The 14,933-nt window shown below is 56.7% G+C and overlaps 1 protein-coding gene across 1 annotated transcript in view; it reads right to left on the bottom strand.

The window, feature by feature from the left end:
* The window catches only part of NRBP2 (nuclear receptor binding protein 2), a 29,248-nt gene extending 14,641 nt beyond the window's left edge, over window positions 1-14,607 (bottom strand). Inside the window, exons 1-2 of the mRNA XM_069780303.1 lie at window positions 14,391-14,607; window positions 301-423 (exon numbers count right to left, since the gene is read on the bottom strand). Of these exons, the coding sequence (XP_069636404.1) occupies window positions 301-423; window positions 14,391-14,507 (240 nt within the window). The 5' untranslated portion in view covers window positions 14,508-14,607. The remainder of the gene's footprint in view (window positions 1-300; window positions 424-14,390) is intronic.
* Window positions 14,608-14,933: the final 326 nt, after the last annotated feature.

Raw genomic sequence — 14,933 nt, 5'->3', positions numbered from 1 at the left:
CTGGGATGTGGCAGGACACCTCCAAGAGCAAGGGAACCTGGGACTAGAGAGGAGGCTGTGCCCTGGGTCACAGGGAAAGCTGGTTTTGGGGTACAGGGGACACATGGAGCTCTCTCTGAGAGAGAAGCCAAGGGAAAGCACAATGCCATGAAGACAGGAGCACAGCATGACAGGCTGCAATTAGCACTGCTGACTGACGTGTGCCCACGAACAGCAGGGACTGGCACTGCTGCCCAGGAAGGTGCAGCGGGCAGTCTCGGGGGAGGTGGGCACAGTCCCCGCTGGGGAGGGATGGCTCACCTCGTGTGCTTTAAAGGCCTTCTTGTCAGTGAAGAGCAGCTCGTTCCACACCACCTCCACGCCCTCCTCTGTGTCCATGGCAAGGAAGGTGCTCTGGATGCCCGGCATGTTCCCCTGATTCACCTGCGAGGCACGGGAAGGTGTGAGACAGCCCCGCTGCAGCCCTGCCCCATGGCTCCTGGCCCCACCGGAGGAACGTGCTGCATGGACATGGGTGGTCTCTGCTACCACTCTTGCGGAGGACTCCAGCCCACAGGAGGCTCTGGCCAGGAAACAGTGAGCAGAGCAAACCCCCAGCCTGCTGCCTGTTCTGCCCTGCCCTTGGGACCTGCCTGCTTGGGAGCTGAGGCATCGCAGCAGCCAGCACCGTTTCTCCAGGACATGAGGGGACAGGAAAGAGCCAGCAATTCGGAGCAGTTCCTGTGCCAGCCCCTCTCGACTCTTCTAGCCCAGTGAGAAGCTGGTGGTGATGGTCACCTGCCGGCTCTACTCCCGCATGCAGATGGGGACCCCCATGTGGACCCCACTTGCTAGCAGCTGTGGGGGAGCCACCCACACCCATGGCTCATGGTCACACTTGTGATGGACAGGGCAAATTAGAAGGTCTAGACAAACCAAAGCCATAACATCATCTCTTTTAACGTCCCGAGGAGACTGGGGGCAATTCCCCATGCCCCAGAGTCTGTCTGATGAGTTCCCGTCCCCAGAGATGACAGAGCTGCGTCCCAGGACCCACCCCATGGCAAGCAGCTCTACAGACATCACCTCCACAGGCCACGGACACAGCCATGGCAGCCCCATCCCAACGCTGGGTCTCTGCCGATCCTGCTGGAGGACAGCACCAGATCGCTGGTCCCCAGGCCAGCCAGGACCGACGGGGTCCCGGCTCCAGCCCGGGTAAAACCTGCTCAAAAGGCACCCAGTTCTGATAGGGGCTTAACAGCACAGAGACACCCCCGCCCCAGGACCAGGGGGTCCTGCCTCCCAGCAGCAGTGCCTGCTGCGTCGCAAGTGGCCGTCTGCACCAGGCTCTGCGCGGTTGCTGCTCTCACTCTCCCCTTGCAAAAGCTTCCCTGCACGGGAGCAGGCCTGCAGCCCCTGACCTGCCCCTCACCTCCTCCAGCGGACCTGGGGAGAAGCCTGGGGCCGGGGCTGGGACCATGGCGGTCCCCCGCTTCAGCCCTGCCAGCTTGGGCAGAGGCAGCACTGCCCGCTCCCGTCTGCCATGCGGCAGGAGCAGCAAGGAGCTGCCGACAGCCAGATGAAAAGGGGGATTGTTCTGCTGCTTCCAGGGGCAGGTACGCAGCATCCCATCGCTGGAGCTCGGACCGCTGCAGCACGGGGCAGCTGTGGGCACAGGCGCAGGCACGCAGCACCCCCGGCTCATTAGCAAGGGACAGACGGGCAGCTCATGGCCCAGTTCCTGCTGCGGATACACAAAGCACCTCTGTTACTTGTTCTCTCCACTTACAGGCTCCACGTGCTTCGCACAAAGCCCAGCATGGACAGCCAGCGATGCGGCCAGCTGGCCTCGCTGACCACAGCTTTCCCAGCAAGTCCCAGCAGCCTCCTGGGGCTCCCAGTGCAAACACAGCCAGCACAGGAGTGCCCAGCAAGGGCACTGCTGGGGGACCCACTGCCGGCGGGCGGTGGGGAGACAGCTCAGCCCTTACCCGGCTTCTCCCACAGCGGGGCCGTCACGCCAGCCGCTGTGAACCCCAAGCCGTGGTCCTTCTGGAGAGGCAGATGCTGCTGGTGGAAAGCAAGGGTGGGCTGCCACAGGAGGGACTGCCTGGCCAAGGGGGATCAAAGAGCCTCGGCAGGAGCTCTCAGCAGCCAGTGCCAGGATGGGCAGGTTTCGGTGGAGGCTGTGCCGGGAGGGAGGGAGGGTGGCTGGGGGCAAGCGCTCACGCAGCACGAGGGTCTGCTGGCCACAGAGCACTCTGTGAAGCTGCTCCTCCGCCTCTCCCCAAAAGTGCCACTGAAAAATCAGGTCATGGTCTTGAGAAGAATCCTGTCCTGAAACCAGTGAGTGGCCACAAGGCCGAGAACAAGGAGTCAAACGGAGAGCACGGACCTGAACAGCCTTTTGGTTACCACAAGGACATGCAGGAGCAACAGAGCTCTGCATGGAGGTTACTGATGCCCAGCTTGAAGGCACAGCCCAGTCTGAAAACCTCAGGTGCCACCTCCTCATCTGCCTCGTTGCGGGGCCACAATGTGCCTGCGGGCAGATACTGAGCCTACAGCAAGACCCAACCTGCAAGGCCACTGCACCCCGTGCCTCCCGTCCCCACACCTGGATGAACTGGGTGGCTGCCAGCCCCCTCCCATCCCTGGGCAGGCAATGCCACCTCCCTCTTGCTCAGAGCTTGACGTAAGAACAGCCAGGCTGAAACGGACTGGCCGCCTGTCTGAGACTGACCCACAGCAGAAGCCCAGGGTCGTCCCTCTGCCACAGCCTCCCAGCTTTCAACAACCTCCTCTCTGAGCCCAAAGTGGTGTCCTGGTGCTTAAGGCTCTGGACAGTGGATCTGTTGGTATCTGGAAGGCTCTGGGTGGCAAGGAACATCAGACTGGCCTACAGGGGAGGAAACATTCCCTGTTCCGTGCAGACGTGAACGTGCTCAGTCTTGTGCTGAAGGACAATAAAACTGATACTGAACAGCTGTCTTGCACATCGAGCTCTGAGACTGCATAAGTAAATAAATGCTGCATTATAATCACAGAGGTGACTGGGGACAAAAAGAACCAGCCACAGGTCACCTTGATTATCTCACGCCATGCCTTTCAGGGGTTCCCGGCAGCTCTAGGTGCTGCTAATGGTGGACACCACGTGGAACAGGCAAAACTCCAGAGCCGGACTGGGCAAATTCCCTGCTCAGGCTGCTTCCAGAAAGCCTTTGGCAGGAGCTGAGGCCAGCCTGGAGAGATCGCTGGGGACAAGTAAGTGAAGGTTTACAAAAGATCAGATTGCATTTTACAATAAATCACTCCCTTTTGAGCTTTTCACGTCAACAAGGACTGAAAGAGTCCACAGAAAAAGGCTTAGGGATATAGTTCTGGGGCCTTGGGAGAGCAGCTGTTAAACAAGGCAGGCATGGGACTGGAAAGCAATGGAAAGGCATTTCTGCTGCCACTGGCATTTAGACCAGATTTGGAGAAGCAAATAAGGACAAGGTGGGTTGTTACCTTTCTCGGGTCACTCTAGGAGACTGGGGAAAAGGCAGGGCCACGGCACCTGAAGGAGAGGGCACTGTGCCAGTCCTCTGCCTCTCCCCAGACACTGCACTCACATCCTCAGGACAAGCACTTTCGGGCCCCATCTCTCGGCAGGGGCATCCTGCTGCCCTCCTGTGCACCCCAGAGCACCCCTCCACGCCATCTGGACCAGCACACCCCTGCTGCCCGTGGGACACTGAAGACAGAGCAGTCCCAGAGGCCTCCTCCCATGGTGGCCCCGCTCCCAGGACCTCAGCAGGGGAGCAGGATTGGGTCAGACAGCTTCTGGGCAAGGGAAGCGGTCCAGCCCCCAGCACAGCCGTGGGGTCTGACCACCAGACCCAGGCAGGCGCCCATGCCCAAGCAGCTGTCTTGCATCCTCATCCCCTGGCACAGATGTGTTTCTCCAGCACCCGCTCTCCCCTCTGCCCTCCTGCCTGTCACAGGCAGGAGAAGCACCCAGTGGGGCTCCAACCCAACAGGCAGCCCCTCTGCAAGGGAGGCCAGTTCCTGCCTGCAGGTACTTTACCCAAATAATTTCCAAAGTTTGGCGTTAAGTTTACTGCTTTGTCTCCAAGGCAGCCCAACAGGCAAAGCCTCAGCCCTCAGCCCTGATTAACGTCGAGCAGCGGCAGGGTCACGTTACCAGCCCTGGCCCCCCGGGACCGTTTGCCACTGCAGAACACACACAGATCCTGCCTGGAAAACCTGGGTTTGGATCGGGTGCCTTACTGCACAGGGGAAGGATAATCTGGAGGTTGCTCAGAAAGGAGGCAAAGGCACTGAAAAAGCTCCCTTTGCCTGGCTTGGCAGGGGCTGCTGGGGAAAGGCAAGCGCAGGCTGTGCCATCAGCCAGGGCAAATGCCGGGAGGGAGGGCGGCTGCCCGAGGCACCGTGGGAGAGATGTGCTGGAGGGCCAGAGCAAAGGGGCAGGCAGGGCAGGCAGGCTGGGAAGGGGGTGCCAGGCAGGAGGCTGCAGGGGCGAGCAGTGGGACGGCGACCCTCACCCCCCCATTCCTGCAGGGTCCCTTTGCCCCCACAGGGCTGTCGGTGCCAGGGCAGGGGGTGAGATGCAAACCAGCAGCGGGGAAGGGGAGGGAAATGGCATGTTTTCTTCTCACACCCTGAGCCTAGGCATTGCCATCACATAACCATCCTGAAAAAGACTACCAAGAGAAACACAGAGGGGCCATTAAAGAGGCCACCAGGAGACACCCAGCCAAGCTGGAGGATACACCAGGAGGCTGACCCACAGCCCCTGTGCATCCTGAGGCTGGAAGGAAGAGGACCAAACCTCTTCAGGGATTTTCTGGACTGCTGCTGAGCCAGAGACCAGGGGAAAGATGAAGTTTTGGGAACCAAAGGCCCACGAATGGACACGAGAGCAAGGCAGCTGCCTGCACTCTGTACGCTTGCCCTGTCCATACCGGAGCCGAGACAAGTTCACTTGCTGAGCTGCTGCCCGGCTCCCGCCTGCCTGCGGCACACAGCCCATGCGGGACGGAGCCCTTCCCCACCCACCGCAGGCTGGCAGCAGCCCTGCGAGCACCCGTGGTCCCACCACCTGCCCGTGGGCTGCAGAGTTGTCCCTAGTGCAGCAGCCACCGCTCCGGGTGCTGCAGACAGCCCTGGGGACAGAAGGCCAGGACGTAAGAAACGGCACCGTCTGGAGGACACAGGGCAAAGCCAAACAGACACCCAAAGGGAGAGCCAAGCAAGAACGAGGAGCGGTTACCTGGATTACAGGGCCCTGGGCTCTCCAGGCTCACCAAGACCCGCTTGCCATGCTGGCAAGAGCACCAGGACCCACCTGGTCATACAGTGACAGTAGACACGTGTTGATGCTACAGGTCACAACCCCCACGCACCTCTGTCAGGGGAGCAGTGCCAATACTGCTCTGCCACAGAGCAGAAACCCCTGGTTGCTGGTAACGAGAGGAGGGCTAGCAGGACACGAAGAAGGTAGTGCTCATTGCACACACAGTTTACCTGACTCCTCATGACACCACGACGTTATCCCTTTTGGCGCTGGGAACTGGCAGGATTTGCTAGGGCCACAAGGCTGAGTAGGGAACACAATGTGCCTGGGAGAGCACTTTTGCAGTGTAAATCCCAACCCGGCCCTCCGCTCCAGGATCTCATAAGCCTGGGCGACAGTAGAGGCTGTGTCTGGGCTTCTCAAGGGACTTCTGTTCAGATTACAGTTAGTAAGGAGGTGCTGCCAAGGCATGGGGACGCACCTTAGGTGGCACAGACTGTCCTTTCAGAGCAGTGTGTGCAAGCAGCAGAGATGGAGGACTGTGTCTCTGCCCGGACTCCCTTTCCAGCCAGCTGCCTGAAGCTGGGCTCCCCTTGCCTCCTCCAAATGACGAGTTCCCTGGCTCTGACAGAGGCTGCACTCCTCTCTCTACCACCCCATGCTTTGCAATGTGCAGGGCAGGGGTGACTGTTGGAACACAGAAATAATTTTTTAAAACATGTAAAAGCAAAAAAAATGAACTGACAGAGCTGAGGACCCACTCTGACACCTGTGCTGCTTCCTCCAGCTTACCCAGGGACAGGGACAACAAACAGCAGTGGCAGGCAGAGCCTGTGTGATCACCGCTGTGCCGAGGAGCAGAAGCTGGAGCAGGTCCCACGGGAGCAGCGGCGTGCAGGCAGCGGGCACCCAGGGGGCAAGGGTGTCTCATCCACAGTCCTGCCATGCACGTGTGATTCTCTGAGTGAAGAGCCGATACATCCCGCTCTCCTGAGCTGGGAGCATGCTGCCCAGGGGCCAAGACTCAGTGGCATGGCTCCAAGCTCTCTGCTTCCAGGGCCCTGTTTCAAGCACCAGACCTGCCACTAATAGCCACTTTGTCCCGGGGGAGGAGGCTGGGACCAGCAGCAGCCCCGAGCAATTATGGAGCAATCTGCTCCTGAGCCTGGCTGGACTGCTAGCTGGATTTCACCTTGTGACAGGTATGCCAAAGGCTGTGACAGAAGAGCTAGCTGGGTGACATCCACCCGTACTGCTATCTGCAGCCCACAGCAGCAACAGATCAAGCCTACAATGTCCTGTGACTCTGCAGGAGCAGGATGAGGGATCTGCGGTGCCAGATAAACCTGTTCTCTCTGTGTGATCGTGTTACACAATTAGCAGGTGAAGGGAACAGATGAGACGGAAAATATTTTGATTCCAGTGAAGCATTTGATCCTACCTCTCACAAAAACATATTCTCAGCGCTAATTCAGACCAGCGTGGATACAGGGCTAATACGCTACCATCTGGAGAGCCCTAGCTGAGCAGGGATGGTGGCGTGCCGCTTACAGAGCTGGGAGGCAATGGCACGGGTGAGGGTGAGCTCTGCTGTGGTTTCATGTCAGTGCAATCATGGAGAGAATCGAGGCAGGTGCAGGTGAATGGCACTCATCCTGGACAATGCTGGAGGAGCAGTGAACCCCAAAGAGGAGAGAAGGAGCAGAGCTATGGGCAGAAAGCAGAAGTGGTACTCAGCCAGTCAACCAGTAAAAATAACCAGGTGCCCTGCTGCGCTGCAGGCAGACGGAGACGGAGGAGACGGAGGGAGGGAAACAGATTCGCAGCCAACACAGCAGGATGTGCAGTGGCAGAGCTCTCCCATCCTGGGGCATGAGGGGCATCCACTTCATCCAGCCCTTCTCCATGAACTCTCCCTATCCATCCCCAGGAGATCCCTTGCCTGTGAGCAACAGCAGGGAAGTCATTGTTTAATACCTGTAGCCAGGGAGAGGAAGCCTCTCCCAGCAGGACCTGGAGCAGACCTCCTCAGAAACGCAGTCACCGGCCAGCCTGTCCCCTCTGCCTGTGGGAGGGAGGGCTGGAAGTCTTTCCATTCTCTCCACACCCCTGGCTGCCCTTCCCTCTTGCCCAGCAGCTGCCGGTGCAAACACTGTGATCCCTGTTCTCCTTCCACTGCCGAGAAAAAGGGACAGAAGAGTATTTTTCCACTGCCCAGATAAGAGCCAGGAGAGATCCCGCGTGCCGAAGGCAAGACAAGTGTTGTTATTTCCTGGGCATTAGACGTACCATTGCACACACGCGTGGCCTGCGGATGGACGGGGCTGCTCAGGAACCAGCACGGCAGGACATCGGACCCCAGGGAGCTGTTTGCTTTACCCCCAGGGCACTGCATGCCCCTGGGTCAGCAAGTCTGTGGTCAGCCAAAGCTGAGCACTGCCCAGCCCAGGCAGCTTTGCTCCCTGGCTAAACCGCACCTTGGAAATTCACTGGCAGCATCGCTGAAACTGGGGACATGCAGCCAGCAGCCCAGCAGGTTTGCAGCGGGGGTTAGAGAAGGCTCTGCAGAATACAGTAGGAAAGGGAAAGAATCCCCACCACCAGCCTAAACCTGGGCACCAGGCAGGCGAGCAGAGCCCGGATGGGTTGGGGTGGGAGGTGGGGGCAGGAGGTGCCCAAGGACAGGCTGCGTGTGCAGTACCCCATCCCACTGCTACAGGCCCCCAGTGCCCACCAGTCTGAACTGGGGACAAACGCCCAGGGACGGTTGGGCTTTGCAGCACTCGTCCAGAAAGCAATGGGCTGCATTGGCTGGTCATCCAAGCCCAGCTGGAAAACAACAAACAGCAAGCAACCCTTTATGAGTCAGTCGGGAGACCAGTGACCAGTACAAATTAGCCCACTTAACGGGAATTTGGTGTGATTTACCCTGTTGACTGCACCGGGAGGGGGATTTGCCCTCCTGCTGCATTGGCACAGAGCGAACCCAAGCTTAACAGCTAAGCTGTCAGCAGTGCAGTTTCAATGAAAGCTAACAAAACCACCTTGCTGACCAGTATCTGATTGCTACGGGGGAATGCTAAAACACTGCCTTTCATGTGTTTACTGTCAAATGCTAACTTGTCAAATGGAAGAGCCAACCAATGAGCACTTGATCATCCTTTAATCCATTTTGTAACATGACCATAGGACACCTCCCAGAAGTAAAATATAAAAGCCTCTGGGACTGTGTGTGTTCTCTGGTTACATCAAAGAGAAAGGAGAAAGGAGACAAGGGACATAAAAGGTGTACAAGCCTGCAAGACTCACATACAATGTCTGGCCACTGGGAACAAAAATACCTGCATGGGAAAACCAATGAAAGGACAAAAAAAGCTTGGTAAGAACAGGAAAGGGAACAAAACATGGAGAATGCCGGTAATTGTAATACTTCTTTTTTGTGACTAGTTTGGAGGGAGCACAGGAGGAACATCCCGGGAACTGCTGGGCTGCATCTGTTCGGGACATGGTGGAGAAGCTAGAGCAGACAGGTGGTGCCTTAGAAGCACACCAAGCAGCCCAGGAGCAACAAGCTGCAAACAGAAAGGCATTCTTGCAGAGACCATGAATGGAAATAAAAGAGCATGTTACTGCATGAAAAAGGACAAGTTTCTGCACTAACTTTACCACTCGGCTGACGTCACCTCCCTCCCAGCAGTGAGAACAAGGCAGAGGATTGTTATGACTGGGTAAGATCATGAAGGATTAAAGGATCCTTGAAACGGAGAAAGTAGCTCAGGGAAAGCAGATCTGAAGCAAAAGGCAAAACAGTCCCCGCACATCACCCACACAAATGAGAAGGGTAACGAGGAGGACACTAAATCTAGCATGCAAAATCTTGTTTGTTGCCAGACCCTCAGAATCCGTGCTGAGAATAGGACTTCACTGTCTGCTTCCAGCAAAGTTTATCTATCTGTGAGTTATGCCACCTTAGTTCAAACAATTTCATCTTGCTTTCACAAATATCTTCAATCAAAACCACCTGGGGTGCCCCCTCCTATTTGGAGCACAGAGCAAAGCCTTATGATATTCACCTGTCTGATCAGCTGAGGTCAGCAGGTTCACAAGTAAACTCGTCCTGGAAAGTTAAACAACAGCAAACAAAAGCTGTAAAACCAGTAAGGGGTAGAAAAAAATAGATGGCACAAAAAGAAAGAGCTACGTCCTTCAGCTGATCCCCTCTGCTCTGGAAAAGCACAACAAAACTCAACTTCAAGTCCCAGTCTCCTGGGAGGGCTGGCAACAAAGCAGCTTTTAAAAATAACTCTGGTGGCAAATATTAAATAGTTGGATGCTTTCCAAATAATCTATCACAGAACCGGTTATCCTCACTGCAAACTGCAAACATAATTAATATGTAAAAAAAGGGAAGCCCCTTGCACCTCATTATTTTTTCGGTATTTTGTTCTCATTTTCTGATCCGTGGGAACCTACAGCAACACTTCAAAATCTCCCCCGCTTGCAGATTTTTTTAATATCACTTTATTTTCTTTAAATTCCACTTCAGCATTTCTTCTCTTTCTTTCTATTATTGTTTCCCTTTTTCCTTTCTTTCATCTTGCCAGTTTTAGAACTTAAAGCTCATAGTTCAAGGTATCTACTACACATTCAGTTATTAACCCTTTTACTAAACAAGGTGACCAAAAGGAGAGCAATGGACTATTTCAAGTGAAAATGCAACCAGCCCTGTCCTAGCCATCAGCAGCTGTGCTGGAGCTGCCAGCACTGCAAAGCAGAACACCATGTCAGAAGCAATGGCAGAGTTACAAGCAGAGAAGCAACTCTAAAATTTGGTCCCATAAACCACAGCTGAGCTTTGCCACAGCAAACGCGCTCTCATCCGAAGGGAAAAGGCCCTGAGGAATACCAAAGGCAACCCACAGCACGCTCAGTCCAGGACATTCCTGCAGGGAGCACAACAGGCAGAACCGACAGACGGGGATACCCAGAGATGGATGGGAGAGATGCTGGAGAGGTTGTTGAAACAATGGCCCGAACCCACTCTGTGTTACAGATTAATGCGGTGGTACCAGCACTCATGAACAGCAGAGTCAACAAATATCAGCTGGACATAACAGTCTGCTTTCCAAATGGATAAAGGGTTTGCAAAAGCAAAGCAACATGGGTAGAAACAGTTTGATCGTAGTAACAAGGTGCTAGGGTTCATTCAGGAAACTGTATTCAGACAAGGAAAGTTGCAAAACTCTTAACATAAGCAGTAAACCAAGTTTCTTCTCCCTTACCACTCTTACTCCACAGGGTGGGTGGAAAAAGTAAATGAAGTCATCATACCAACGCTGAAAAAAATGCATCTTCCTACATGGAAAAGTCTACAACAGCAGCATTCCTTTGCTGCACTTTCACACTAATAGGAGGGAGAGAAATGGAAGAGGCTTCTGAACACGGGTTGTGCTGACACTGAACATGAAGTCACCAAAGGATTCACATGACCGTTTCTCCACATACGTTGCAGAGATACTGTAAGTGCTTTTATTTCCTGAACTGCGGGTGGAAATCTGTGACTTCATATCCATCATGAATATATGCATTATAAACAGGCAAAGGAAGTTGTGAAGGGAAAGGTTTTCTTCTTTGGTGGGCATGGACAGACCCAGCACAGAATTAAGATCATGGCTATATTTTAGCTGTTGCATCTGTACCTGAAGTGTGGTGCAAGAATGGACAGTGGGGTCGTGAGCTGCTGCTCTGCATTCTCCCAGTGGAGTACCGCTACAACAGCCACATGTAAAAACAAAGGTTTAATCCTTGTGTACATGTAATTAATACATACACATTACCAATTTATCGTAACTGCTTCTCAGCCTATACTACTGAGCATCACAGTTTAAGCGTTAAAACACCATATGGGGTGCTTGCCTCTGCCCACTTCAGCTCTCCAGGCTCCAGACACTGTTCCAAGCCAGGGGCCTGGGCTCCCTGCCTGCCGCAGAGACGGCAGGTCACAGGCAGCTCTCCCACCTCTCTGGACCCATTCTCAAAACAGCGAGACCTTAGTTCAAGCACAGCAGTGCGGATCCCGCACAGGACTCAACTGCTCTGGCAAAAGCAAATTAAGGAGAATAAATAATTACAATGAATCAACAGGATAGTGAGGGAAAATCCCCATTGGTAAAAATACTTGAAGTGCTTACGGCAATCACAATGTATGTTAAACAGAATGGCTGTTCATTGATGTTAGAAGATACCACGTCGACAGCTTACAGACAGCAAACTGTTTTTTCTTCCTGGTACATAACTAAACATCTATGAATTTGCAACTAGTCTCTTACACAAAACTTCCTTCACTTTGCAATTTAGGCAGTGCTACCACTTCCCTGTTCTAGTTCACATGCATTTTGTCATGGCAGCTTTACAGATCCTGGATCCTGAAACCTGCACTTGTTTAACAGGCTGCTCTCCTTTGGGTCCATCACCCGAACGGTCCCTTGCCGAGGGGCATGCAGTCCTGCCTCGGCACAGCAACACGGGCCTGGTGAGCAGCCGGCAGGCTTCTTGTGTTGCCAATGATGTGCTTGCAGCGCTGTAACTCATCGCTGTGATGTGCGACTGTATCACAAACCACCAAGACTCGGGAGCGTTCCTGCCACTGCCTGCTGTCCTGCAACACTCTGGAAGGGCCAATCCACCCTCCCTACCTCTCTGGCAAGAAAAAATCCCTGCAGATGGATAGCATGGCACAGCGACCAACTACCAAAACGTATGCATGGAATTGTCACTGACAGGGCTGCACTCCACATTTCCACTTCTCCCATGCACTGCACAGGGGGACAAACCTCCAGGGGCCAGTTTCAGCCACTGCAACACTGCTCCAGAAAGCTCCCTCATCAAAATTAAATGTTAAAATACACATCATTAAATGTCACCATTAGGTCAAAATAGATGGAGATTGTTCAAATGAGAAATGACCTCCAAGTCATTTCTTTGCCAAGGACAGCTAGGGGTTTCAGGCTGTTTTGGTGGGTCACAGATTAACACACGTCATCCAAGAAATGCGTGAAAAAACATAATGCAACTACAGGTCAGATGCAATTAAATTACAGGGCCTTATCCAGTACATCCACCAAATGTTTCCACCCTGATGCTTGTTTCCAACACACACTGGAGGTCATTTTAAGTCTGTAGGTCTAATTACAGGAGCAGCAGGGTATCCTCAGTCAAAAAAATAGTTTCCACACAGCTTTCCTCACCTCTTCAGCTGTCCCGCAGAGCCACCCTGGCAGAGGGACCACAGGAGAGGTAGGGGTCCATCTGTCAGCTGTGCCTGTACTGTTACCCCACATCTCACCTGCAGCATGGAGGGTGGACTGCAACGCCTGCACCAGCAGCCAAAGCTTGGTCAGGTGCAGGGCACAGACAGAGGGACGGCGGATGATGGGCGCCAGGAAAGCCCGTCCCAAAAAAGATAGAGGAAACAACACAAGACAAAGATACAGCTGGCTCTGACACCTTGGATGTGCCACCTTGATATTTTGAGAGCACCAAGGACGAGCAGGGGAAGGAGCCACGGGATTCTGAATGTGGTGTTGGGTCCTGGCACTCACCACATGGCATGCACACAGCTGCATGCACACCATGGGACAAGGCTCAGGCACCAGCCATGCGGCATGTACACCCTGATGCAAGGCCCTGATGTAGAGGAGATGTGTGGCAGAGGTGGTAAGATAGTAGGAACAGATACTGAAGGATGATGTGTGGGTGGAGAAGCACCAGAAAGCAGAGGGACACAAGAAAGGCAGGTGCTGATGGCACTGACATTAGCAGGTTATTAAGATCTCAGCAAAGCCCAGACAGGGAAAACAGCCTAAAACATGGGCAGCATGTAGCCAGACTAGAGCACTATGGAGTATGGACAGGTCATTAACAGGTTATGGTGAGAAGATAAAGAACAGGATTGGCCTCGGATAGGCCCTTTTACCCTCCAGGAGCTGACTGCCTGCGATGGCTGTCTCTCAGTGCTGTCCCACCCCTGCGTGGGGTCAGGATTCACCCGCTGACTTTGGTCCCTGTTCCTGGCTGCCCTGACAGAGGCAGGGAGACTCAGGCTCCACTTTCAGGGGAGATGGTCATTACACTGATATGGGGGACACGACTGGAAGAAAGAGGGCAGGGGGTGACGATAGTAACACTGCAAAACCCTGACGGATGCGCTGCAGGAGGGCTGTGCTGAGCCCCTGGCCTGGCAAGATAAGCTGAAACGGTCCCAACCCCCGGTCTGGAGAGAGGAACCGGGTTCTCCAGCCCGGGAGGCAGGGGTGCAGGGGCCAGCCCCCCGTCACCGCCGTGCCCCACGATTTACCCGGCAAGTCCTCATTCCCGCAGGAGCTGCCCGGCCGGCGACCCGTGGTTACCGGCCTGCCACCCGCACCGCTGCCACTAGGCACGGCTCAAAGACCGAGCCCCGCAAAAACCCTCCAGGACCGGGCTCTGGCAGCGCCCGGTCTCCCTCCCACAGGGCCCGCGGGCCGGCTGCGAGGGGGCGGCCCCGCACGGCTGGTCCCTCGGGCATCGGTGCCCTCCGCTGCGGGCTGCACACCCGGGACTGTCCCGCTCCCTCGGGGCACGGCCCGGCTCCCCGCACCGCGGCTCCTCGCACCGCGGCACCCCGCACCGGGGCACGGCGAGCCCGGCTCCCCGCACCGCGGCACCCCGCGTCTCCGGCCGCGCCCCGGGCGGCTCGCTCCCCACCCCGGAGCGACCCTCCGCATCGCCCTCCGGCCGCGGCCATCGCCCTTACCATGGGCACCTGCGGGGCGCCGACCGGGTCTCGGCCGGGCTGCCCGTGCCCGGGGGATGCGGCCGCCCCGGCCCCGATCCTAGCCCCAGCCCCAGCCCCAGCCCCAGCCCGGGCCGGTGGAACCACGGTCTGGCCGCGCCGCCGGCCCCCGAGCGGGCTCCCGGGGGCGCGCGGCAGCGCTCGGTGCCCCGCACAGCCCGGGGCCCCGCAGGGCCCGGCCGCGGCGGCAGCGGCGGCGGCAGCAGCGGCGGCGGCAGCAGCAGCGGCGGCAGCGGCGGCGGCGGCGGCATCCGTCCCGCAGCGCCCCGTGCCCACCTGCTCACGGCGCTTCTGCCAGCGCCCGCAGGGGCTCTCCTCCAGGATCTCGCTCTCCTCCTCGCTCTCCTCCTCCTTCTCCTGCGCCAACCGCGCGTCCGGCTCCGGTACCGCCATCCCCGCTCCGAGCCCAGCCGCTCCGAGCCCAGCCGCCCCGAGCCGAGCCGAGCCGCGGGCTGACAGCGCCGCGCCGGGCCGTCCCCGCCTCAGCCCGCCCCGCTCCGGACGTGCGGCCGCGCACGGCCCCGCCCCGCCCCGCCCCACCGGGAGGGGCGCCGCGCACCCCCGGGACCCCCCGCCCCGCCCCGCCCCGCTGCTCCCGGTCGCTCCCCGCACGTACCCCTGCCCGGGGGAGGCTGCCGGGGTTTGTCCCACCCGCCTCGGAGCGCCGGTTCCCAGGCCCGAGCCACCCATCTCGGAGCCTGTCCCATCCCGGCCGGCCGCCGCCGGCTGGCCCTCTCCTTGCCCCAGCCTCCCTCCAGTCCCCTCTCGGCGGGGTCTCCGTGTTCGCCCGGTCCTGGCAGCAGCCCTGCCCTTTCTATT

The sequence above is a fragment of the Haliaeetus albicilla genome, chromosome 3, assembly GCF_947461875.1.
Source record: "Haliaeetus albicilla chromosome 3, bHalAlb1.1, whole genome shotgun sequence".
Lineage (NCBI taxonomy): Eukaryota > Metazoa > Chordata > Aves > Accipitriformes > Accipitridae > Haliaeetus > Haliaeetus albicilla.
Note: the sequence above shows the minus strand (reverse complement) of the source record. Positions and strands in the feature narration are given on the sequence as shown.